The sequence below is a fragment of the Geotrypetes seraphini genome, chromosome 5 (genome assembly GCF_902459505.1).
Source record: "Geotrypetes seraphini chromosome 5, aGeoSer1.1, whole genome shotgun sequence".
Taxonomy (NCBI): Eukaryota; Metazoa; Chordata; class Amphibia; order Gymnophiona; family Dermophiidae; genus Geotrypetes; species Geotrypetes seraphini.
Window position 1 is genome coordinate 99,896,680 of NC_047088.1, and position 24,594 is coordinate 99,921,273.

Here is a 24,594-nt window from a genome sequence, read left to right on the forward strand (position 1 = left end):
AGCAGATGGTGAAATGCCACATTGTGGGCAGGGGTGGAGGGAGCAATGCTGCATCACAGGAAAAATGGCAGGTAGGAGAAAGAAGTAGCTGGCACATTTAGGGGTGCTTGTGCCCAAGCCCAAGTGCCTCCTCCAAGTTTCAACATCTATACTAGCACCTACGATAGGTAGGCCTGCAGTGGGGAGAATCTAAATACTTCCATCAAGCTGCCCACCAGTGAGGGTAGCAATCAGACTACAGGACACCTATTGTAGTAGTGAAAGAAGTCTCAGATTGCAGTGCTAGAAACAATCACTGCAGCTAAACTAGGGTTACCAGATTTTACTTTACCTTTTTTTTTTTTAATGGGCACAGATGTTGTGTGTGTGTTACACATGCACAATATCTATCCCCATTAGAAATTAGTATTGTAAATCATCTAAGTATTTCTTGATAGACGGTATATCAAGTACTGAATAAACCTGGAAACATAATTTATCAACCAACGTCCATAATGGCTCACCGTGGGCTTTTCAGTGCATAGGCCCTCTAGGCGTGGGCCGGAGCTTGGGGAAGGAGGAAACAGGTTCAAGAGGGGGCGGAACGGAGCAGGGTCACAGTGTCTTCTGTGTTTTTTTTTCCAAAGAGGAAATCTGATTACCCTAGTTTAAGCACCCACGGTATATAATGCCTTTCATTCACAGCGAGATTGGGCACACTTTTGATTTGTGTGGTTTAAGTGATGCAGCCTCTTTTTATTGGGATTGCATGGGTCAATCTCTATAGAGAAGTATTTGTGTCTGCATTGCTCTTTCTTGCCCGGCCCAAACAGTATTTTTTCTGTCTGAAAGAAACGTTCCATCAAAAGCTCAGATTAATACAAGAATCGTGTTTATTATATATTTGTGAGATATCCCGGTGCATGTTCTGCTGCATGTACCTATAAAATACAACTCCCCTTTTTGTGTGGTCGGGTTCATGGTTATGTGGCTAGTACAAATTTGAGTGAGGATGTGCCGATGCGCATGCGTAACCTTTTGCTGTGGCGGGAAAAACCTCTCCCACCTCTACACAGGTGTCTTGCTGAAGCTTCGGAGGTACTTGCGATAAAGGTACTTTTAGAGGGGGAACTAATGCGGAGTAGTAGTGTAATATAACGTATATAAATATGTGCTGAGATTATGCATTAAGGCGTGCTACGTGGGCTTTACATTTTTGGAGAGAGACTGCTGAATGTATATTCATGTAAATGTTTATACTGTGATTATTATATGCATGGGGTGTTTTTTTCGTGAATAATTGTAAAAGTACATGGTGTGTAAAATTACTTTAAGTGCATAGGCGTCGGAATGGCCTGGCCCCTCCAATATTATTTATGTTCGCTTTTAGTTTCAGAGCAACGGGTGCTTGTCTCCTCGCGCCGCGTACTTCTAGAAATATTCACTGGCGCGAGCAGCATCTTCCACTTGCTGCTCGCACTTGCCTCGGCTCCCTTCGTAATGTTCTGGTCGCGGAACCAAAACTTGACGTCAGAAGGGAGCTGTGGCCTGTACGAGCAGCAGGAGGAAGGAAAATGCTGCTCGCGGCGGGGAGTGGGTGGGGGACTGCATAGCGCCGCCCCCGGCGTTAACTTCCCTCACTACTCCACTGCCTCTGCCAGTCCTTGGCTATCTGCTGGAAGCAATTAAAGAGGCAATAGGTATGTTCCTCTAACTAGTTTTAACATCGCATAGTAGTGGAAACAAACTTCTGTTTAAACTGCTTAGATATTCGTATTATGTGTTAAATTTTAAATAAAAGTGGACTATGAATTTTTTTTTCTGCAGGTGACTTTAAAGTGCTGGGCAGTAGGTAGGGGATGGCGGACTTGCCTGGAAATAGAACCTGTCAGGTGTTGGACTGGGAGCAGGTGGGAGAACTGGGGCTTGAACATGGATCTGGAAAGGGGTTGCCAGATGGCAAGAAAGTTTCCAGCCAGCAAAAAATAGCTCAAGCAATTGCTGCTGGAAATCCCTCTAATTTATCAAAGAAATGCTTCATACAAATACAAAATGTTTATTTATACATTTCACATATCCCAAACAGTCCATAATGGTGTACAAAAAGATCAAATCCTAAATACAAAACATTCAGGAAAACCACAATTAAAACAAGCTCTTCAAATTTCTGGACATGAGTCCACAACAGCAACAGATTTATTTTACCAGATTATACCCGAGGCCAATTCAGTGCTCTCTATCTCCCCCTGCTGGTTGATAGAGGTAATCCCACTAGTCTCTGGTTTTATCTGCTGTGACTAAGGGAAAGAAAATTATTAGGTAAGGACATATTTTACCTTCTTGTTCCTCTAATCTTATTCCTCTAATCTTATTCTGGTTTTCTCTCACTTGTTTCTCAATGCAATTTGATGTATAGGTTGCTTAATTACCTCCCCATTCTATATTTCTTTGCTGTCTACTTCCTTTTGACCTTTTCTGCCTCTTCCAGCATTTCAGAGCAGCATTTTCTTCACCAGTGACCCCTTTCCATTCCTTTCACCCTTTCCTTTTCTCCTTTTTCCTCTCCCAGTGTTTCTTTTTTACCTTAACTTCTGCATTGATACTTCCAGTTTGTGGCGCTCCCTTTCGGATTGACCATGGCTCGCTCACATCTTTACCAAGGTGATGTGTAGGATGGGTGTCCAGGTGCATCCTTACCTAGATGATTGGCTGATCAGGGTCACCCCTCCCCTCCTCCTCTGCGGGCCAGCAGCAGGTGGTGAGTCTTCTCCAGAGTCTGGGTTGGATAGTCAACTTTTGAAAGAGTCATCTTCAGTCATTTTAGTGCTTGGAATATCTGGGAGTCTGCTTTGATGTGGGTCATGCTTTTTTTCCCCCATGCCCATACAAACAGAAGCTCAGGAAGCAGATCTTAGAAATCCTGGCTATACCGAGCCCCATGTCCTGGAATTACCTTAAAGTGCTGGGCTCGATGGCAACCTCCCTAGATGTTGTTCCCTGGGCGAGTGCTCATATGCCACCACTCTACTACTTTCTTCTGTCCAGGAGGTCTCTGCAGCACCACTCTTTGTAGATGCAGCTCCCCTGGACTTCAGGGGCAAAGCGCAGCTTACGCTGGTGGCTCCAGGGGGTTGCTTTGTTGAATCCAAACATGGGTAACCCTCATGACCCTTGCTGGCCTGAACAGCTGGGGGCCTCACTGCTGTGCTTGTCCGCTCCTGGGCAAGTGAAACTTATCAGAAAGCAAGTGGTCCATAAATTATATGGAACTGAAAAACATTTGTTTGGCTTTGAAGGAGTTGCAATCTTTCTTGATAGGGAAAGCAGTCAGGGTGTTTTCAGACAATACCACAGTGATAGCTTTTGTGAACAAACAAGGAGGCACCAGAAGCGTTCCCCTACACCTGGAGGCAGATGTTATTCCATTGGATGGGAAGTTCACTTGAAAGGCCTCTCAGCTGCCCTTGTGGCAGGAGTAGAGAACTCCAACACTCATAGAAATTCCTTTGGGCATCGGAGTTCTTACCACCACAGCTGGCGCTAGAAATGCTAGTGCGGCTCTGTAAAGGAGGGCCTTAATATTGTTTTATATTTACACATTGATCTATTTTTATCTAAATGTTCTTGTTCTGTTACAGGCATATTCTTCATCTCTGATCCCAGACAAGGTGTTTGGGCTTCCAAGCACAGGTGGCTGAAGCACTTTTGGTCACTTCATAATTAAAGCTAGATTCCTGGAAGATTTGAGGAAGAAAAAAGGAGCTATACAAGCTGTGAACTCAAAAGGCAAGATGGGTGGCAGTGAGGAAATGGGTGCGGCACAGCTTTGCTCTTCTCATGGCCTGCCCTTAAAGTATTTTTGTAAAACAGATCAGCTTGGGGTCTGTGCGGAATGCATAGCTGGGGGGCTCCACCGAGAGCATCCGTATCTGAACATGGAAGAAGCTTCCAAGCAATGCAAGGTGAGGTTTTTTTTAAATACTAGCACAGTAGATACAAGGTTGTCCTAGTCCTAATTGCTATAGCACATTCCTTTGTATAGCTGTTATGCATGCAGCTACTTCAGGATGCATGTGAGAGGGTTATTTTTTACTGGTAGATTTCTCCTGCTCTTTTAGGGTGTAATCTTAAATGAGAAACAGATTGAATGCTAGAACTAGGGTGCCATAATCTCTCTTGCTGCAGCATTCTGAATTTATTTTCCTGACTTTGTATTCCTCCTTCTCATTTGTTTAGCCGTTATTGATGCGAGAGTTCTTAGCTAGGGACTGCTGATTGTGGTGTTCTTTGGAACATGTGAAACATGAATATGCATAGTAGGTTCCACTGTTGCATAATGGCTGGAGCCTTCTTCCCCAAGAAGCTCAGAAAATTGCCTCTGTGGCATCTCTGGTTGCAGCTGACTGGGGAATGGGGGCCAGGAGGGTGCAGTGACATCTCTTTTCTAATATTAAATATTTATATAGCACAGCACTGCAAAGATAATACTCTGGGGTGTTTGCAATGTGATCAGCAGAAGGACAGTGAGGAATAAACATGTTTCCTAAATTATAGTCAGGATGATAAGCCAGTATTTTCTCTCTCAAGGCTTCACTTCCCATTGATATCTGTTCACACTGAAATCTGGAATAGCAAATTTGTTAGAGGAAAAATAAAGCAAAATAGCTGGAGTTGGAAAAAGCAACTATTACAATAGATTAAAATCCCCACAATATCAGCACCATTGAGGCCATCATGTTGCCATGACATGGATGAACTCTGATAGCCATTGGACTTTGGGCATAATGGGGAGAGAGACACCATCATGGATTTTTAGTTAGGATTTGAATGTTGCCAGGGATGGAGTCACTCACTGAATCAGGAATGTTGTTCATGCACTTAGGTAAATCAATGACAGTTCTAGGTGTAAAGTTGGATTGTGTCTTCTCAATGAATTTACAAGTTGCAAAAACTGTACAAACATGTTATGCATCACGTAAAGCCAATGTTGTCACCTTATGATTTCCGCATAGTAGTTCAGGCAATGGTATTATCTAGACTTGATTACTGCAATGTCCTGTATCTTGGAATAACTAAGACAAGATGCAGGGCATTGCAAGTTGTGCAAGACTGATAACAGGCGTATCTAAATACAATCACATCTCGCCCTATCTCCAACAATTGCACTGGTTGCTTGTTGTTTCTAGATCTCAATATAAAGCAATAATGATTTGCCATCAATTCTTGTATGGAACCATACCCGAATTGTTTAAAAGTGAGATGTCAAACTATTTACCATCTAGGTCTCTGCGTTCTGAGAATTTAGCATTATTAAAAACAAATGCTAATCCAAAATATGCTGAGACCAGTAAAATGGCCTTTTGCTGTACGGGGATCAAATTGTGGAACTCGATTGTCGGTCAGTTACGAAAATGTTATGACAAGGGTAATTTCAGAAAACTATTAAAAACGCAGTTATTTGTTAATGCATTTTTCTAGGAACTGATCTTTGCAACTGTTCTTTTGATGGGCACTTTAGGTGATTTTCTGATGATTATGTTAATGTTTGTTTGATTTTATTTGTCTTACTGAATTATGTATGTAACGATATGTAAACCATTTAGGTTTAAACAGTATATAAATTTTTAAAATGAATAAAATAAATTACCTTAGTGGGGGGGGAGAGTTTATAGCATTTTAAACAAAATTCAATTAAAATTATTCTCCACTTTTTTTCTTTTTACTTGAAATATAGCTAATTTTATTGTATGTTTATTGATTGTGAACTGCTCTGTTGTATAAGAAAGAGTGGTATATTAAATAAAATAAACCAAGGGTGCCCAAATGGTCAATCGCGATTGACCAGTAGATCGCAAAGGCAACACGAGTCGATCGTGTTGCCTTTGTGATCTTCCTTCCCGAGCCAGGCCAGGAGTGTACAAGTGCCAGACCCACAAGACTTCACCTCCGATGTCAATTCTGACATCAGAGAGGAAGTTCTGGGCCAGCCAATTGCTGCCTGGCTGGCCTGGAACTTCCTCTCTGACGTCTGAATTGATGTCGGAGGTGAAGTCTTGTGGGTCTGGCTTGGGGAGGAAGGAAGAAATAGTCATGGTGGCTTGGAGAGGGGTGGCAGGGAGAGAGAAAAAGAATCGGGGAAGTGGAGAAATCAGTGCAATGGCTTGGGGGGGAAGAGGGGAGAGAGAAAGAAAGACAGAAATAAAGAGGTGGGTAGGGGGAGAAAGAAAGAAAGAGAGACAGAATGAAAAGGGGAGGGGGCACAAAGAAAAAAATATTGGATTTACAGAAGAAGGAAGTGCAACTAGAGACTCATGAAATCACTAGACAAAAAGGTAGGAAAATGACTTTATTTTCAATTTAGTGATCAAAATGTGTCCGTTTTGAAAATTTATATCTGCTGTCTATGTTTTGCACTATGGCCCCTTTTTACTAAACCGCGATAGAGGTTTATTTTTAAAATCTTTATTCATTTTCAAACTTACAATAAGTGTCAATATATTCAAACAAATTAACAATAAATATATCACTTAATCATCATCATCAAATGATATGCTCTTATTTCCCACCCTTTCTTATCATATAATCAAATACCTTGTACGATTTGTAATAATAAATTACCCTCCCTCCCCCCTCACAATTGAAATTGTAAATTCAAGGGAAAAAATGTCCTCTAATCAGTACAATATTTTGTTAATGGCTCCCACACATCTTGAAATTTCTTAAACACCCTTTCAGTATTGCAATAAATCTTTCCATTTTATATATATATATATGATATGATATAGAGAATTCCACCAAAAATTATAATTTAGTCTACTCCGGTTCTTCCAATTATAAGTAATTTGTTGAATGGCAACCCCAGTCATTATAAGTACCGTATTTTCTCGCATATAACGCGCGCGTTATATGTGTTTAAGTACCGCGCATACCCTTGTGCGTTATACGCTTGAGCGCGTTGTACAAAAATTTTTTTACATAGTTCCCCCCCGACGTCCGATTCCCCCCCCCCCCCCGCAGGACCGCTCGCACCCCCACCCCGAAGGACCGCTCGCACGCACCCGCATCCCCACCCCGAAGGACCGCTCGCACGCACTCCCACCCGCACCCCCACCCTGAAGGACCGCTCGCACCCCCACAGCCTCCCGACCTTCCCCATCATGTAGAAGCTCCTACCGGTGTCCTGCTGCTTCCTCTTGATGCTTCCTCAAGCCCTCTTGCCCCCCCGACTCCCCGACACGATCGGGGCAAAAGGGAGCCCAAGCCCTCTTACCCCGCAGACTCCCCAACAATATCGGGCCAGGAGGGAGCCCAAACCCTCCTGGCCACGGCGACCCCCCTACCCCCACCCCACACTACATTACGGGCAGGAGGGATCCCAGGTCCTCCTGCCCTCAACGCAAACCCCCCTCCCCCCAACAACCGCCCCCCCCAAGAACCTCCGACCGCCCCCCCAGCCGACCGGCGCCCCCCCCTGGCCGACCCCCACGACACCCCCACCCCCCTTCCCCGTACCTTTGTGTAGTTGGCCGGACAGACGGGAGTCAAACTTGCCAGTCCGGCAGGCAGCCAACGACGGAATAAGGCCGGATTGGCCCATCCGTCCCAAAGCTCCGCCTACTGGTGGGGCCTAAGGCGCCCGGGCCAATCAGAATAGGCCCGGGAGCCTTAGGTCCCACCTGGGGGCGGGGCCTGAGGCACATGGGCCCAACCCGACCATGTGCCCAAGGCCCCGCCCCCAGGAGGGACCTAAGGCTCTCGGGCCTATTCTGATTGGCCCGGGCGCCTTAGGCCCCACCAGTAGGCGGAGCTTTGGGACGGATGGGCCAATCCGGCCTTATTCCGTCGTTGGCTGCCTGCCGGACAGGCGAGTTTGACTCCCGTCTGTCCGGCCAACTACACAAAGGTACGGGGAAGGGGGGTGGGGGTGTCGTGGGGGTCGGCCGGGGGGGGGCGGTCAGAGGTTCTTGGGGGGGGCGGTTGTTGGGGGGAGGGGGGTTTGCGTCGAGGGCAGGAGGGCCTGGGATCCCTCCTGCCCGTAATGTAGTGCGGGGTGGGGGTAGGGGGTCGCCGTGGCCAGGAGGGTTTGGGCTCCCTCTTGGCCCGAACAACTAGCGTGGGGGGGGGGGTTGCCAGGGCCAGGAGGACTTGGGCTCCCTCCTGGCCCGATATTGTTGGGGAGTCGGCGGGGCAAGAGGGCTTGAGCTCCCTCTTGCCCCGATCGTGTCGAGGAGTCGGGGGGGCAAGAGGGCTTGAGCTCCCTCTTGCCCCGATCGTGTCGGGGAGTCGGGACCGCCAAGAGGAAGCAGCAGGACACCGGTAGGAACTTCTACATGATGGGGGGGTCGGGAGGTTGTGTGGGTGCGAGCGGTCCTTCAGGGTGGGGTGCGGGTGGGAGTGCGTGCGAGCGGTCCTTCGGGGTGGGGGTGCGGGTGCGTGCGAGCGGTCCTTCGGGGTGGGGGTGCGAGCGGTCCTGCGGGGGGGGTGAATCGGATGTCGGGGGGGCATCAGGCTTTCAGGGTGGGGACAGGACTTCAAGGGGGAGAGGAGAGTCGGGGCGGGCGAAAGGAGAGTCGGGGTGGCCAGAGGAGAGTCGGGGCGGGCGAAAGGAGAGTCGAGCAGCATGCGCGGTATACGGGTGTGCGCGGTATATAAAAACTTCTGTACATAAATTTGTGTTTTTTGCGCGCTATACCCGTGTGCGCGTTTTACAAGGGTGCGCATTATCTACGTGAAAATACGGTAATAATTTGTTATTATTTGAAGAAATCTGACGTTTTGCTCTCATTTCCATACCAAGCAGCACAGTATCATATGACAATGCCACTGGATTATCTAATAAATAATTTGGTCCCAAATTGATTTCCAAAAAGCTATAACATATGGACAATAGAATAACAAATGATCTAAAGTCCCTGCTTCAAGATGACAGTGCCAACATTCATTAGACTTAGAGCTATCCAATTTTTGTAACCGAACAGGGGTCCATAATTCTCTATGTAACAGAAAAAACCATGCTTGTCTCATAGATGCTGACATTGTACATCTCATCCTCCAAGTCCAAATTTGTGTCCATTTAGACACAGAAATTTGATGTTTGATCTCTTTGCTCCAAATGTCTCTCAGACCAGTACAGTGGTGCCTCACACAACGAACTTAATCCGTTCCAGGAGCAAGTTTGTTATGTGAAACGTTCGTTGTGTGAAACGCGTTGTCCCATAAGAATACATGTAAAACAAAATAATTCGTTCTGCAGCCCTGTTTTCCCATAAGAATACATGTAAAACAAAATAATTTGTTCTGCAGCCCTACATTTCCCTCCCTCCACCTCACCTTATATGCAGAGTTTGCCAGCTTTCTTTTTCACCCAGCCGCACGCTTTCAAAAAGCTGTGCACGCGCAGCTGCTGGAGTTGATCAATGTTCTCCTCTCCTGCAACTTCCGGTTTCCGGTTGCGTCAGAGGAGAAGATTGAACAACAGAGCATGCGCGCATGTGCTGCTCTTTGAAAGTGTGTGGCTGGCCGAAAAAGAAAGCCGGAAAACTCGGCATCTAAGGTAAGGTGGAGGGTGCTGCTGTTCCCGGCTCACATTAGGAAGCGGCGAGAGTAGTTCCGCCCCCCCCCGGTCCCCTCGGGCGACTTCGTTGTGTGAAACGAAGTTCGTTATAGGGAGCAAGACAAAAAGTTCGTTATGCGCAGCGTTCACTGTGCGAGGCGTCCGTTATGCGAGGCACCACTGTATTTGATTTCTTTTTAATCAGTCCAGTTAACAATTTATACCACTGGGCAGCCTGGTGACCCAGGAAGTCCACCTGAAAGCATAGGAACTCCATACTATATTGATCATTAAGGTTTTTCCATTCAGGGAACCCCGCCTGAATGGCCTGCTTCAATTGCAACCATCTAAAACTTTCTGATTTATTGATGCCATATTTATGTTGCAATTGTGAAAACTCAAGCAGTTTACTATTAGAGATAACATCATCCAATAAATGTATTCCTGCTTTCATCCAATGCGATAGTGGTTTTTAGCATTGGAGCTGCGAGGGGCATTCAGCGCAGCTCCCTGCGCTAAAAAACACTATCACGGTTTAGTAAAAGGGGAGGGGGTATATTTGTCTATTTTTGTATAGTTGTTACTGAGGTGACATTGCATATTTTAAAGTCATCTGCCTTGACCTCTGGAAACCCCCCCCCCAAATACAAATGATAATTAACATTTTTTCTGCGTACAGTGTGCGTTGTGTTTTTAAAAATTTTATTGTTGGTAGATCATTTTTATTTGCTCATTTTAAAAGTAGCTCGCAAGCCAAAAAAGTGTGGGCACTCCTGAAGTAAACCATAAAACCATTTATGTGGAAGAAGGTGTCTTAACAAGCAGTTAGTTTTGAAGGAGGCCAGAAGATCGGAGGAACGCCCCCATTTGTGAGCAGGAATCGAAAATGTGCGATCCCCGCTCATGCGCAGACCCTGACAGTAGTGACAGGAGAAGCAGGGCTTGTAATTTTTTTTTTTTTTTTTTTTAATCGGGCAGATATTTTGTGTGTTGTACACATGCAAAATATCTGCTCAGTTAAAAAAAAAAAAAAAAAAGCCCCCTAATCTAATCTAATCTAAACCTTAAGTTTATATACTGCATCATCTCCATGAGAATGGAGCTCGACACGGTTTACAAGAACTTAAAATAGTGGGTAGAGAAGAAGAAAAAGGATTACATGAACTTATGTGTAGAAGGGGGGAGAGAAAGGGGGGGAAGGATAGAGCTACAATTTGCTGAAAAGCCAGGTTTTCAGTTGTTTGCGGAATAACTGAAGGGAGCTCAGGTTCCGCAGCGGGGTAGTTAGGTCGTTCCAAAGACCTGTGATTTTGAAGAGAAGGGATTTTCCCAGTTTGCCTGAATAGTGGATGCCGCGTGGAGAGGGGAAGGCTAGTTTAAGCCTTTGGGCAGTTCTGGAGGAGTCGGGACTGGAGGAGTTGAAAGACAGTGGGATAAGAGGAGGCAGGATTCCGTGAATGACCTTGAAAGCCAGGCAGGAACATTTGAAATGGATTCTGGAGATTATTGGGAGCCAATGAAGTTTGGCAAGGAGTGGGGAGGCATGGTCAGACTTGCGTTTTGAGAAGATCAGTTTGGCTGCTTCCTCCCTCCCCAAACCCCTACAAAATGCCCCCCCCAAAGCGGCCCTGCCGATGCCCCACAAAAGGCAGGAGGGATGCCAACTCCCTCCTGCCATGTGAAACCCCATCCTGATCTGGCTGGCCCACCTCCCTCCCTCCCTACCTAGGCTGGACAGACAGCCTGGCCCAGCCTGGCCCACCCGTTCCCCCCCCCCCACACACCTTTAAGAATCGTGGGAGCAGGAGGGGTGCTCATTCCCTCCTGCTCCAGGCCTGCTCTGAGACCGGCAGGATGACTGGGCAAGGCCCACCCCCTCTCCGTACCTTAATATTGTAGGGAGCAAGAGGGGTGCTCAGTCCCTTCTGCTCCACGCCTCCTCTGCCGACGAGTGCAGCCTTAGGCCAGGCCCGGAGCACCTCAGCCAATCAGGGCCTTAGGCCCCTTCCCGTGCATCATGATGCATCGGGGTGTGACCTAAGGCCGCACTCATCGGCGGAGGAGGCATTTAGCAGGAGGGACTGAGCTCTCCTCCTGCTCCCAACAATATTAAGGTACAGAGAGGGGGTGGGCCTTGCCCGGTCATCCTGCCGGTCTCGGAGGAGGCCTGGAGCAGGAGGGAATGAGCACCCCTCCTGCCCCAATGATTCTTAAAGGTAGGGTGGGGAGCGATTGGGCCGGGCCCGGCCGGCCTAGGTAGTGCTGCAGGGAGGGAGGGAGATGGACCGGGATGGGGTTTCACAGGGCAGGAGGGAGTTGGCATCCTTCCTGTCTTTTGTGGGGCATTGGCATGGGGGGGGGGAATGGGTCTAGGCTACAACTTTTTTAAAAAAACTTTTGTATTCTTTGGAGGGTAATCAGGCGATAAGTGATCCCGCGGTGAAACCAACAGCTGCTGGGGTCTTATCCTCAGCCCCTTTGGAGGTCACCCTGCTGAACGTCTGGGGAGTTCTCCATAGAATGGAAGGAACAGTACTGAAGACTGCCCAAGAAACATCAGAATTGGTGAGGAAAATGGACTCTTTGTCTAAAACTATTGAAAATGTTAAAGCAGACAATGAAGCTAAATTTCAATTAGTACATGAAGATATAAAAACTTTGAAAACAGCAGTTGATAGTTTGATCAAAGATAAATTGGTGGTTCATAGAAAAATTGAACATCTAGAAAATTTTAACAGAAAACTCAATTTGCGTTTCTTGAACTTCCCAAAGACTTTGGAAATATCAGCTGTAGAACTGTTTAGGAAGTACTTAATACAAAATTTAAACTTCTCTCCCGAGGCTATTCTTCCATTAAACAAAATTTATTATTTGCCTATGAAAAAAAACCCTGGGACTGAAGTGGAGATTGAAAATCAGATTCAGCAAGTTCCTCCTACCATGGATTTGGATAATTTGTCAGCTATATTGGAGACTACTACAACAATTGAAGAAAGAGCAACATTGCTTGTGTCTTATTTTTCAACAAAATTTGAATTCAGTATTGAAACTTTATTTTCGGAAACCTCAAATTCCCTTTATGGGTCAACATATATGGGTTTTTCCTGATGTAAATAAAGAAACTCAAACGAGAAAGAAATCTTTTCTAGCTACGAGACAAGAGACTAAGGAAATTGGTGCAGTCTTTCAATTGATGTACCCATGTAAATGCCTTATTAAATATGCTGGGACTAAATATACTTTCTTTTTTCCAGACCATTTGCGAGCCTTCCTAGACTTGAAGAAAATCTCCAGGGGGTAAAATGGGAAGTAATTGGACTGTTAAGGGGCCAATAAGCCATTAATGCCTTTTCATTTTTAAATCCTTCTGTTTCCTCATGTAGAATTTGGTCCCCAATATTAAGCTTTCTCCCCTTCAAAATTTTTTGAGGTCTAAGGAGAAATATTGGTTTCTTATGTTGATATTCTGTGATATATATTGTTTTCTTTCGAATTGCCTACACAAGTTGTTTTACTTGTATATTATTTCAATAATTATAAATAAATAAATAAAAAAAAAACCCAAAAAACTTTTGTAGGCAAGGGAGCCCATGGTTTTAACCCGCAGGTTAAAACCATGGGCTCGCAGTGCAGGAAAGGGCAAGAGAGATTCGGGGTGGCAGGCAGGAGAGATCGGGAAAGAACATCGGGGCGGCAGGCAGGAGAGATTCGGAGCAGCAGAGAGCAGGGCTGTGAGCTGGGCTTCTATGGAGTAGGAGAGTAGGAAAGACGTTTGTGACTGGTCCCCAGCAGTCGCTTTTTCCGAGCCCAGTCAGATTTGAAAAAATGGTTAGTGAATCACGTCCCTGCCTATTTTGCATGCAGTTCCCCTCATTTACATGCACGGATCGGAAGAGGGTCGCTACACAGGTTAGTGAATCGTGTTGGGGAGAAATTGGGTCACAAAGGGCTCGCAAACCGATCAGTACACGATCAGTTTGCTTAGTGACTCTAGCCCTTAGTGCTTAAAGCAAAGCAGACTATTTTAGGGGCATTTTGGGGGTGGGGTTGGCACCTGGCTGGTTAAAGTGCCAGTATTTGGCGCTTAACTGGCCAAGGTAACCACATAAATAGGACTACTCCAGAAACCCAGAACTTCAGTGTTGAAGCCTGGACATGGCCCGGCATTGAATTTCCAAGCATAACATCAGTGGTGGTCAGCAAAACACTAGGCACTGCCAGCTAAATATTGACCCCCTTGTTTATAGATTTCATTTCTTATAATGTGTACATTTTAATGCAATTCCTTACTTAGATTTATTAATTTTGTTTTTGAGAGTACAGCAGCAAGAGCAAGCTTGCATACCTCTACAGCGTTCCCTTTCGCTACCCCCTTCTTTGAACACCGGTCACCTAACCTCGCTGGAACAAGCGGTACAGAGAAAAGATAACATACGGGAGAAGCACAAAACCGAAGTGAGTGCGACTTTTGGTTTTTCAGTGTTAGAAAAATAAAAACTGAACACACCATAATGGCAGATAAGGACCATAAGACCAATTTTCCTGCCCAATCTACTACTTTTTGCAAATGCCATAGACCAGTGATTTTCACTATTTTTTATGCAAGTGCCAGTTTGGAATTTTTTTTTCTAAATTTTAGAGCCAGGGAAGTTATAGGATAAGGTGGTTCTGAGCAGTGGGGCTAGTAGGAGATATTCTCCTTCCATGATACAACTAGCAAAAACTGAAGTCTGCTGTCTCTCTCCCTCACCTTTCTTCCTCAGCCCCATCCTATTTTGTCTCAGCTCTTCCCTGCTTTTCCTACTAGTCAGCTATCTTCATCACCTTGTCTCCATACCCGTTCCTTACAAATTGGCTTTAACACAATTTTACAATTCTCCCCCTCAAATTCATCAGAGACTTGTTGCCAGCAGTTGCCCTGAATCAGGTGTTCAGTTCTTTGAACTACCTGTTGCTTGAATGCCTTCACTTTTTGCACAGTCTTGCAATAATGGTATGTGGAAGCTCATGCATGCATTGCGTGGCTTGAACTCGGAGATGTGCAGGGTAAGAAGCCAACAGAACAGTTGTCTTAGAGGCAGTACTAGAACCATATTCAAGAGCTAGGGAACCACATTCAAGAATCATGGGCCTTTAGGCCCAGAGGTCAATGGTATCCCCCAAACACTTCTAGAATGGACCCCATTGTATTTCTGAGGGGTGGTTAGTTTGTTTGTTTTAAACTCTCCCTCATCCATGTTCCCCTTTCTGTCCTGAGCTTAGGTAGAGAGGCAAAGAGCCACATGCTTGAAGGGCAAGGCATTTCTCAGTAGACAAAAAAGAATGCATTTGTGAATGCTTATAACCTTGAGAATGTCCCACAATGAAGTTTGAGGGTAGGTTGGTGAGGATGATGTCATTGACACACACTGGTCAGCAATGTCATGACCCTGTATGGGAAGATACTTGGCAGCTTTACTTCAGCTCATTAGAATCCAAAGTGGTGCCAGCTTAAAAAATTAATGACATAGATCATAGTTATCTCGTGGATTTCCCTTCATTTCTCTGGAGGTAAGCAGTGGAGATGTAGGCACTAGTGCTGCCCGATTCAGAAAAAAAAATTTCGATTCGATTCAGCCTATTGAATCGATTTTTCGATTCGATTTTCCTGCCCAATTGGGTGGTTTTTTCCAAACATACTTGTGGGTTTATTTTATAGCCTCTTCACCCCCTTTGCCCTCTCCTAACCACACTGGTCCTGTGGTGTAAACAAAATAAACAAACAAAAAATACTTTTTCTCTCTCTGTTAAATCCTAGCTCACGTTCAAGGTCCAACACAAGCTCTAAAATGATACACATTTAAAATCTGACATATTGTAATCACAAAACAGAAAATAAAATTATTTTTCCTACCTTTTGTTGTCTGGTCATTTTTCCAATCATGTTGGTCCCATGATGTTCTGGTTGTCTTCTGATCAGGCTCTCCTTCTTTCTTCTTTCTCTGTGCTAGCCATCCATCTTCCATCTCTGTCCTCCCCTTCTGTTTCCCTTTCCTCCCCCGGAGGTCTGGCATCTTTCCTTTTGTTCATCTCCATCCCCCTGCAGCTGCAGCAATGGACTCCACCATCCCCAGATCCACCATCTCTCCTTTTCTCAACTACCCTTTCATCCAGCATCTCTCTTCTGTGTCCTGTCCCTATTCTCCTTTCCAGTACTGTCCCCCTTGTGTCCCTGTTCCTATGCTCCCTCCATTCCCAGCATCTTATCTCTCTCCATATCCAGCTTCTTCTTTCTCCCTTACCTCCTATTTATCCCAGGACAAGCAGGCAGGTATTCTCACATATGGGTGACGTCATCGACGGAGCCTGGATGCGGACGCCTCACAAGCAGACTTGCTTGAAGAAACTCGAAGTTTCGAGTCGCCCGCACCGTGCATGTACGAGTGCCTTCCCGCCCAGCACAGGGGCGTCTCCTCAGTTCTCAGTTTTCTGTGGAGCCAAGAAGTCCGTCTTTGACTCTCTGCGTTTAACTTCGTTCACTTTGTGCCTTCTCTCAACCGCGGTTTGTGTTTTTTTTCTCACGAATCACTGTTTTATTTTATTTCTTTTATTTTAGTACAAAAAAAAAAATTTTCTTCTTCTGTTCGTTTTCCGGGACAGGCCGCTCAGCCGCAGCCCGAAGGCTTCGACTTTGATGCGGCTATTTTTCCGTCTATGTCCCGGCCTGCTACAGGCTTTAAGAGGTGTAGCAAGTGTCAGCGCGCGATCTCTCTTACGGACCCTCACGGACGCTGCCTCAAGTGCCTTGGGCCGAAACATCATCCTAGGTCGTGCCTGCCTTGCCAAACACTTCAGCCTCGTGCTTTCAAGCACGTCAGGGGTAGGATCGCGGCAGAGAGAACGTGACGCTTAGGACAACGGGCAGCTACAGGGATCGCTATAGCATTTGCGATCCTGCAGGCTACTGTATTAGCCACTCTCGCAGGATTCGTCAGGAAGCAGAGGCGCAGCCAAACAATCTCCGCGGCAGAACAGGATCAGCAAAAAAGCTCCCGCACTCCACGGGACTACCGCTGGCTCTCACTGCAGTTTATCGACTCCTAGGAGGCACACCATCTTCTCAAAGAGCTCCCAAAGCTCAGTCCACGCCGCTCCCCCCACAATCTCTGAGGAAGGAGTCTCCAGCAGAGACAATACTCTCATCTGCCGTCCGTGCACTCACAGCGGGCGCCGCCCCCAACACTCCAGCCAGCTCTCTGCCTCTGCTCTCCCCTCGGCTGCGTCGGAACATGTGGGCTCGCAACAGAAACACTACAAGGAGAAGCTCTCCGCTCCAGCCAGCCAGCCGTGGTGAGTTTAGAGTAAGTAATTAATGGGGCAGTGCTAGATTTCTCCATGGTAGGGTAGAGTCCCAGTTAACTCACACTAGTCAGCCATTGATTCGGGAGGCCAATTTTTTTTTTTTTTTTTTTTAAATTGAATCGATTCAAATCGTGAATCGGGCAGCACTAGTAGGCATAATAATGGATCCTGTGTGCCTGATCACTCCTTTAGCTAAGTAAGCCTTTTGGCTTACTGGTTATATACAGGAGTTCTGCGCTTGCTGCTTCTTAACCTGTTCCTCTTATTTTGTTTTCTTTTCTCACTCCTAACTAGAGAATGACACGGGGGCAAAGTTTGTCCCTGCCCCATCCCCACAGGCTCTGTCTACATCCCTGCCTCTGTTCCCATGGACTCTGTCCTCCATCTGCACAAACCTTGAACACTTATATTTAAATCACAAATAGAACCTTCCATTTTGATCTTGTTTTGGTACAACTTTCCCCAAATATATGGGAAGATAATTGTATTGTCTTTCAGACATGGGTATAGAAGAGTGTAGTGGATGAAAAGGAAAATAAGTTCCTCTTAAATGTTTTAAATGCTCCTTGATGCCAGCAATGATGGATGAATCTGTTAACAATAAGATACTTGAACAACTGGACACGTGATGCAAGGATGTTGTAGGTGGTAGGAATTTGGTGTTAAGGTGGTGATGGCTCTGAAGACAGGAGGAGAATGGGGGTAAAGGTGAAGACTTTGGGAAAAGAGGCTCCAACTGGGGACTAAGCCAATAAGAAAGCTTGTTTCCTTGCTGTAGAGGAGAGTGAGGAAGCCAGCTACCTCTATCCTCAAACTCTTGCAAACATTTTTTCAGGAAAGTGCCTCCCTTCTGTCTCAGTCTCCTGCACCACTCTCAGCACAGCGCCAGAACCCCAACAAACCCAAGCATCTTTGCTCCCTCAGATCAGCTGCAGCCCTCCCACCTTCCTCCACATGCATGTACAGCCTCTATCAAACTGCCCAACCCCACCACCTCCACAACCTTCAGCTCAGGGACGGGATTCTAAGTGATCGCTGAACCAGGTTCAGTTGTTTCCAAACCACATAGCAGACAATCACTGAACATCATTTCTGTGGAGGTAGCAACTAAATTTCAGCACTCACCTAACTAGAGTGCTATTCAGGAGGGACAGAGTAGGTAAAAAGGGTGGCATATGTTAAGAATAATATTAAAGTGACAGAATTCCAGGACATATGGGGTAAAGGTAAAGAAGCACTCTGGGTTAATCTGCAAAGAGGGAATGGAAAATGTATTTACATTGGTGTGATATACAGGCCTTCTTCAAAGTCAGAAGAAATGGACAAAGATTTAATTGAAAACATTCACAAGAAAGCTATGAAAGGGGAAATATTACCATCCCTGCTATGGGGTCATCTGAAAGCAAGAGGATCTTGGATTCACTACAGGAAGAATTGTTCCAGCAGTTAGGAGCACAACTCACAGAGGATAGAACTATTCTGGACCTGATGTTGATTCTAAGTATAGTGAGGAGTATCTCAAAATCTTAGACTACGATCATCCTCCAAAGGACATGCTTAAACTACTGTTGCAAGGGATCTTAATAGAGACTTTTTACAAGAATCTGGAATCACCCTTCTCGGTACCGGTGGCTCCTAGGAAACTGGAGTCTCTCTGCAAGATAATTTCTCTCCTGGGATTTGATAAACCTCAACTCCTTCATCAATCCCTCATCGTTGAGTCTACTCTAAAGAAGTCCACTCCGTCTAAAGTTTATGCGTCGGTTCCCCCTGGTAGGAAGGGCCGCACTATGGACAAATTTGGACAAAGTCTCTATCAAAATTCCATATTGGCTAATAGAGCTGTCAACTACAAGTTCTACTTCTCATACTACTTGAAGCATCTTATGAAACAATTTCCTGCATATCACAAATACATCCCTGCTTGTAAGTTGAAAGGTTTTCAACATCTCGTCAGCACTATCCTGCAATTGAGGAAGTGTCTGGTACATTCAGCCTATGACATCTTTGAACTCACGTCCAGAGCCTTTTCCATGTCCGTAACCATGAGGAGACTAATGTGGCTTAGAGTCTCTGATATGGATGTAAACCTGCAGGACAGATTTGCCAAAGTACCTTGCTTGGGGGAAGAGCATTTTGGGGATTTGGCGGATAATGCAATCCAAAAACTCTCGGCTCAAGAGACTCGATGGGACACCTTGGTTAAACCCAAGTCAAAACCCTCATCATCAAGACTTTTCAGGCCTACTCCTTCTTATCAGAAGCGTTTTTCAGCCAAAGCCTCTACTCCAATAAGGCTGCAGCAGAAAAAGCAAAAAGCAGCAACGCCCTGCCAAGGCCCAGCCTGCTGCTCCTGCCTAGTCAACTCAGTCTTTGTTAATGAAGAACATAGTTTCAATCCCCTTGATTCAACCTCTTCCTTAACCAATCAGAAGTCGCCTTCAACTTTATATCGATCATTGGGAGCTCATCACCTCCGATCTCTAGTTTCTGCAGATCATTCGGGAGGGTTAGTCTCTACATTTTACTGCCCTTCCTCCGGATCATCCTCCAAGAGTCTACTTTCAATCCTCTCTTCTTCTTCAGGAGGTTCAGTCCCTTCTTCTCCTCAACGCCATCGATTAAGTTTCGGTAGACCAACAAAACCTAGGGTTTTCCTCCCATTATTTTCTAGTGCCGAAGAAGACATGAGGTCTTTGACTGATATTAGATTTCAGAACCCTCAACAAATTTCTGGTCAGAGAAAAATTTTTGCATATATATATAGAAGTGTAAGCCTCTTAGGGTCAATAGAGCATTACTATGTCAAATTAGATGCAGGGGCAGTATGGAGGTTCCTCACTTCGCTTCATATTTAGCAGCCCAGATTCAAATTTTGGCTACTTGGATGGCAACATCCTCTGCACCTTGGGTTTGTCTTGAGCAATACTATATCCCTACGATACAGTTATGGGCACTACCGTGGCTGCCCTTAGATAGATTGCGTCAACTTCTATCTGAACTTCCTTTTTTAATGAAGGGGCTTTTACAAGCTTGAATTGCTTTACGCTCCCGCCTCTTCCAGAGCGTAAATATTTCCATCTCTCCCCTATATCATTTCTACCTGATTTCTCCCCCCAATCAAACCTACATGACTTTCTATAATGGGCTAAGCAGTCTTTGCGCACTTTGAGGCAGGTGTGGAAGGATGGGAGAATGGTTTCACTTCAAGAAGTGGAAGAGGAATATGGCCTCTCAGATCGAGACTTATTTCACTGTCACCAACTGCAAGCTTTCCTATTATCTTGTAAAGAGGAGTTACTGCTGGGAGAGACCTATTTTGAACAGGCTTTATATAAGGCTTCACATAGGAGGGGATTGGGTAGGTTATACTGATACCTTTTACTCTGGAGAGATCCCACAGTTACCTATATGAGCCGATTGGAGGTTCAACTGGATCGTTCTTTCTCTCCATCTCAATGGGTCAAGATTTATAAATCTCTGTTTCAGGTATCGGTGGTGGCCTCTCTGGTGGAAAATGGATATAAAATATTTTATCAATGGTATCTTACTCCTGAGCACCTCCATAAAATGTTTCCGAAAGTCCAGGATGTTTGCTGGAGAGGTTGTGGCCAGAAGGGCATGTTTACACATATTTGGTGGCAGTGTCCATTACTCCAACCATTCTGGACACAAATAGTGCACACCTTTGGGGAAGTGTTCGGTATAGATTATCCTACAACACAGGAATGCCTTCTGTTGCATGATAAACCCCCTGGGGTTACAATTCAGATTCATAAATTTGCTATGGCGCTCTTTGTAGCTGATGAACTGACACTGGCCCAATCAAGGAAGCAACCAGAGATTCCTGCTATACAGAAGGTGCTGCACAAATTAGATTATATATGACTGCAATACAAATATGGTAGAATGGCACCCTTTCACAAAGTTTGGGATACTTATCTTGAGTGGAGAAATGAGGTGTATTGATTTGTATCTGGGATTTGATGATCATTACCTTATACCAAGCTCCAGCGATGCTGGTTAAATGGTGGCAAATGGTGAAAAGAATTGGAGGGTTTTGTTTACAATTTCTTTTGTTTCATTTCTTGAACATCACAAGTAAATATTTCTCTGATGATATGTTGCTTTAGCCTGTCTCCCCTCCCCTTTTTTGTAGTGGGGGCTTTGTTAACCAATTGTGATGTATAGTTTGTATACTTGTATATGAAACATTATAAAATAAAACATTTAAAAAAAATAAATCTTAATAACACAGGAACAGCAATGAACCTTGCAGCACACCCTAATTTAATAGGTGCACTACTCATATTCAGATCATTGTATTACCAAGAAAATAAAGACATACCTCTAGCTGACCATGGTAAATGGTATGAAAGGCTGTTGACGGATCCAGTTGGACTCAAACAGCATCAAAACGCTAGCTGGCATTAATTCTGATAGAATTGCTGGCCTTGGTTGATAATATCTGACAACTGAGACCTTTCTAGTAACTCTACTATACTGAATGAAATGGTTTAATCTCATTCAGAAAATCTATAAACTGATAAGTGCTATTTTTTCCAACATTTTAATAAAAATAGGTAAACTTGAAACTCTTCTGACAGGTTTAAAATTAGCCAGCTGACTTCCTCTTCTGATCTTGTTACCTGATGAGCTTTTTTTGGATAATTCTTATGCTAATTCAGTATTGGACATATGAAAATGGGACCTATGTTGGAAAAAAATCAATTTCCTTGCTTTTAATAGTTTATTCTTGCGATCTTTCTTTGAAGCTACATGGGTTTGACTAAAGGTATTATAAGAAATTCTAAATATTGCAAATAGTGGGTTCTCATGCTTTTTTGTCATTTTTGACTTCCAGGTGTATGACATGTCTGGGGAGCGCCTGGCTCTCACACTGTGTGTGACTTCAGGGAGAGCTGGAGCTGAGGCAGACATTTTTGCTCTTAATCAGCTATTCTTTCGCTTGGGATTTCTCAACAGGATTATCCGGGATCCCACAGGAGAGGTAAAACTTTCTTTGTAAAGGAGCAATTTGTATATAAAAGCATGTGCCAGCTCCTGAAGCAGTATCATAAATATCTAGCTGCAAAACGTTGGGCATAATGTAGAATACTTTTTGACTAATAATATACTCCCCCTTTTACAAAATGGTTTTGAGCACTGGCTGCGGTGATAACAGCTCTGACACTCATAGAATTCCTATGAGAGTTGGAGTTGTTACCACCACAGCCTGCTCTAAAAACCACACTACAGTTTTGTAAAAGGGGAGAATAATAAAAAATGTATTTTTATGCCTGATAAGAAAGTAATAAAAAGCTAGGCACTAGATATAATCAATTTGAATGAAGAATATTCTCATATAACAGGCAGCTTCAGTAAGATGTTATCTCACTGATTTACCAAACTTCATTCTGCATGACTTCACAATATTTTCAGGTCCTCAGCGGGCCACCACACACTCAAACCATCTCATTGTGTGGGGCTTTATGCTCCCACTCGTCATTGGACCCATATATATTTTTTCAGAGAGAGCCCTAAGCCAGCTGGAAGCTAAAGAAGCACATCTTGCTTTGTGGTACCCAGTTATGTCTAACACCAGCTCTAGCAGGATACATATTTCAAATCTGATATATTCTATTTTTCTACCTTTTATTGTCTTGTCATTTTATTCTTGTTGGTCTCAGGTACTTGTCTCCGTTTTCTTTTTGTCTTCTCTTAACTCACTTACCAGGGTCTCCTGACCATATAACATTTTTCTCCATGCTCACCATCCATCTTCTAAGTTCAATAATTTTTATTAAGTATTTTAAAGGATACAAGAATCATTTAAAGTACATAGAAACAAAATAAAGCTTTCTGTATATAAAATATATAAATCTATGTTTAACTGTATAGGAGCAAAGGCTCCAGTTATTAAAAATGTATGTAAGGGATATATAAGATAAAGATGAGAGAGAGCAGTAAAGAAAAAGGAAAGAAGAATGAAAGAGAGAAGAGAGGAGAAGAAAAGGATAACAGGAGTGTCTAAGAAGATGAGCGTACATAGGAGTCTAAGAATGACCATGGAGATTTGTTGTATTTCAAGTTCATGCAGGTTCGGAATGTAACTCTCTTCTCATATGCATAGGATTCAAATCTATGATACATACTCAGAGAGTTCCACCAAAAGGTATAATCTAATAGCGAGGGTGATTTCCAATTTTTTAGAATGTGCATGAGAGCAGTCACCAACATGGTATCAATGAGTTTAGGTGGACAATTTGATTGTGTGAAACATGGGTGTTGAGAGCGAAGGATTACAATGTCTATAGAGATTTCTTCTGAGCAGTTAGTAATAGATTGTATGGTGTTCCAGACATAGGTCCAAAAAGAGCGGACTAGAGTACAATGAAATAACATATGATCAAGAGTTCCTTCCTCTTTCAAGCAGTTCCAGCAAACAGAGTTTTGCTTTAAGTTAGCTTTCCACATGCGAAGTGGGGTCCATATTGCCTGCCACATAAGAAAGTACATTGATTGTGATACTCTAGAAGATAAAAGCGGGCGATTTGTCGATGACCAGAAAAGCTCCCAATCAATGTCAGAAAGCGGAGTGGTAAGTATAGCGTCCCAGTGCTTCATAGAGTGAGGTGAAAAAGTGAAGGAGTGATCTCTTAAAATATTGTAGAAGGATGATATCGCCTTGCCTTTTAATAGAGACAGAGAAGACCAGTTGTAAATAGTATTTTTGGAAGTCATATATTCAAATCGTATATGCAAAGAAGGCAACACTCCAGTGAGAGAACGCCATTGTGAATAAGTAGAAGGAGGCAGCGAGTATGTAGAGCACAGTATATCGAATGGAACTAACGAGTTGAGGGTAGACAATTGATGGACAAACCATATACCTGCCCGCTGCCACCTTTTCCATGATAGAGATTTGTCGTGATTTTGAATTTTGGGATTGTTCCAAAGGGACATGAGTGGACTAACATTAACTGAGATTTCAGTCAATGTATCTATAAGATAAAGAGCATGCTGCGTTGCACCCAATAAAGAGTATCTCTTTAAGTGCCTTGGTATTGACACCGTTAGTAAGCATGAGATGTGTAAAGGCGTACATAAAAAACATTCCATTTCAAACCAGGCAGGAAGATCTTGAGGGGGAAGATTTTGAGTGGAGGAGTTAGTGAGCCAGTAAGCTCCATATTTGGCTAATGAAGCAATATAATAGTGATAGAAATCAGGAAAGTTGAGACCACCGTTGATCTTAGAGGCTTTCAGTTTGGCGAGAGCAATTCGAGGTTTTTTCTTGTTCCAAATGAATTCAGATATTTTCATATTTAGCCAATTAAATAATGATTTCCGGCATAACAGAGGGAACATAGAAAGGATATAATTAATTTGAGGGGCCAGAGTCATTTTGATGGATGCAATTCTACCCCACCAGGATAAAAAGAGTGGAGTCCATCGAGATGTAGTGTTTAGAACTAGATTTTTGACTTTAGATATATTAAGATCTTGAGCATGAACCGAATCTTTATGTATTAAAATCCCCAAGTATTTCACAGCTTCATGTGACCATGAGAAAGGAAAATGAGCCAAATCTGATGGAAGTATATTATCATTTAGAGGGAAGATCTCTGATTTCTCCCAATTAACAGAGTATCTGGAAAGGAGGGAGTATTGAGTGATAATGTGAATAAGATTGGGAAGGGAGAGTAAAGGGTCTCTCA

General features: G+C 44.2%; 1 protein-coding gene across 6 annotated transcripts in view; it reads left to right on the forward strand.

Annotated features, from left to right (window-relative positions):
- The first annotated feature begins 641 nt into the window (after positions 1-641).
- The window catches only part of CASP14 (caspase 14), a 92,688-nt gene continuing 68,735 nt past the window's right edge, over positions 642-24,594 (forward strand). The window contains exons 1-4 of one of the 6 annotated variants that reach the window (XM_033946417.1): positions 701-1,092; positions 3,618-3,941; positions 13,856-13,987; positions 21,738-21,884. In XM_033946417.1, coding sequence (XP_033802308.1) covers positions 3,771-3,941; positions 13,856-13,987; positions 21,738-21,884 — 450 coding nt within the window. In that variant the 5' untranslated portion in view covers positions 701-1,092; positions 3,618-3,770. Of the gene's footprint in view, positions 1,093-1,112; positions 1,226-1,528; positions 1,680-3,617; positions 3,942-11,953; positions 12,964-13,855; positions 13,988-21,737; positions 21,885-24,594 lie in introns of those variants that run through there. The other 5 variants (XM_033946419.1, XM_033946420.1, XM_033946418.1 and 2 more) reach the window with 5 other exon arrangements.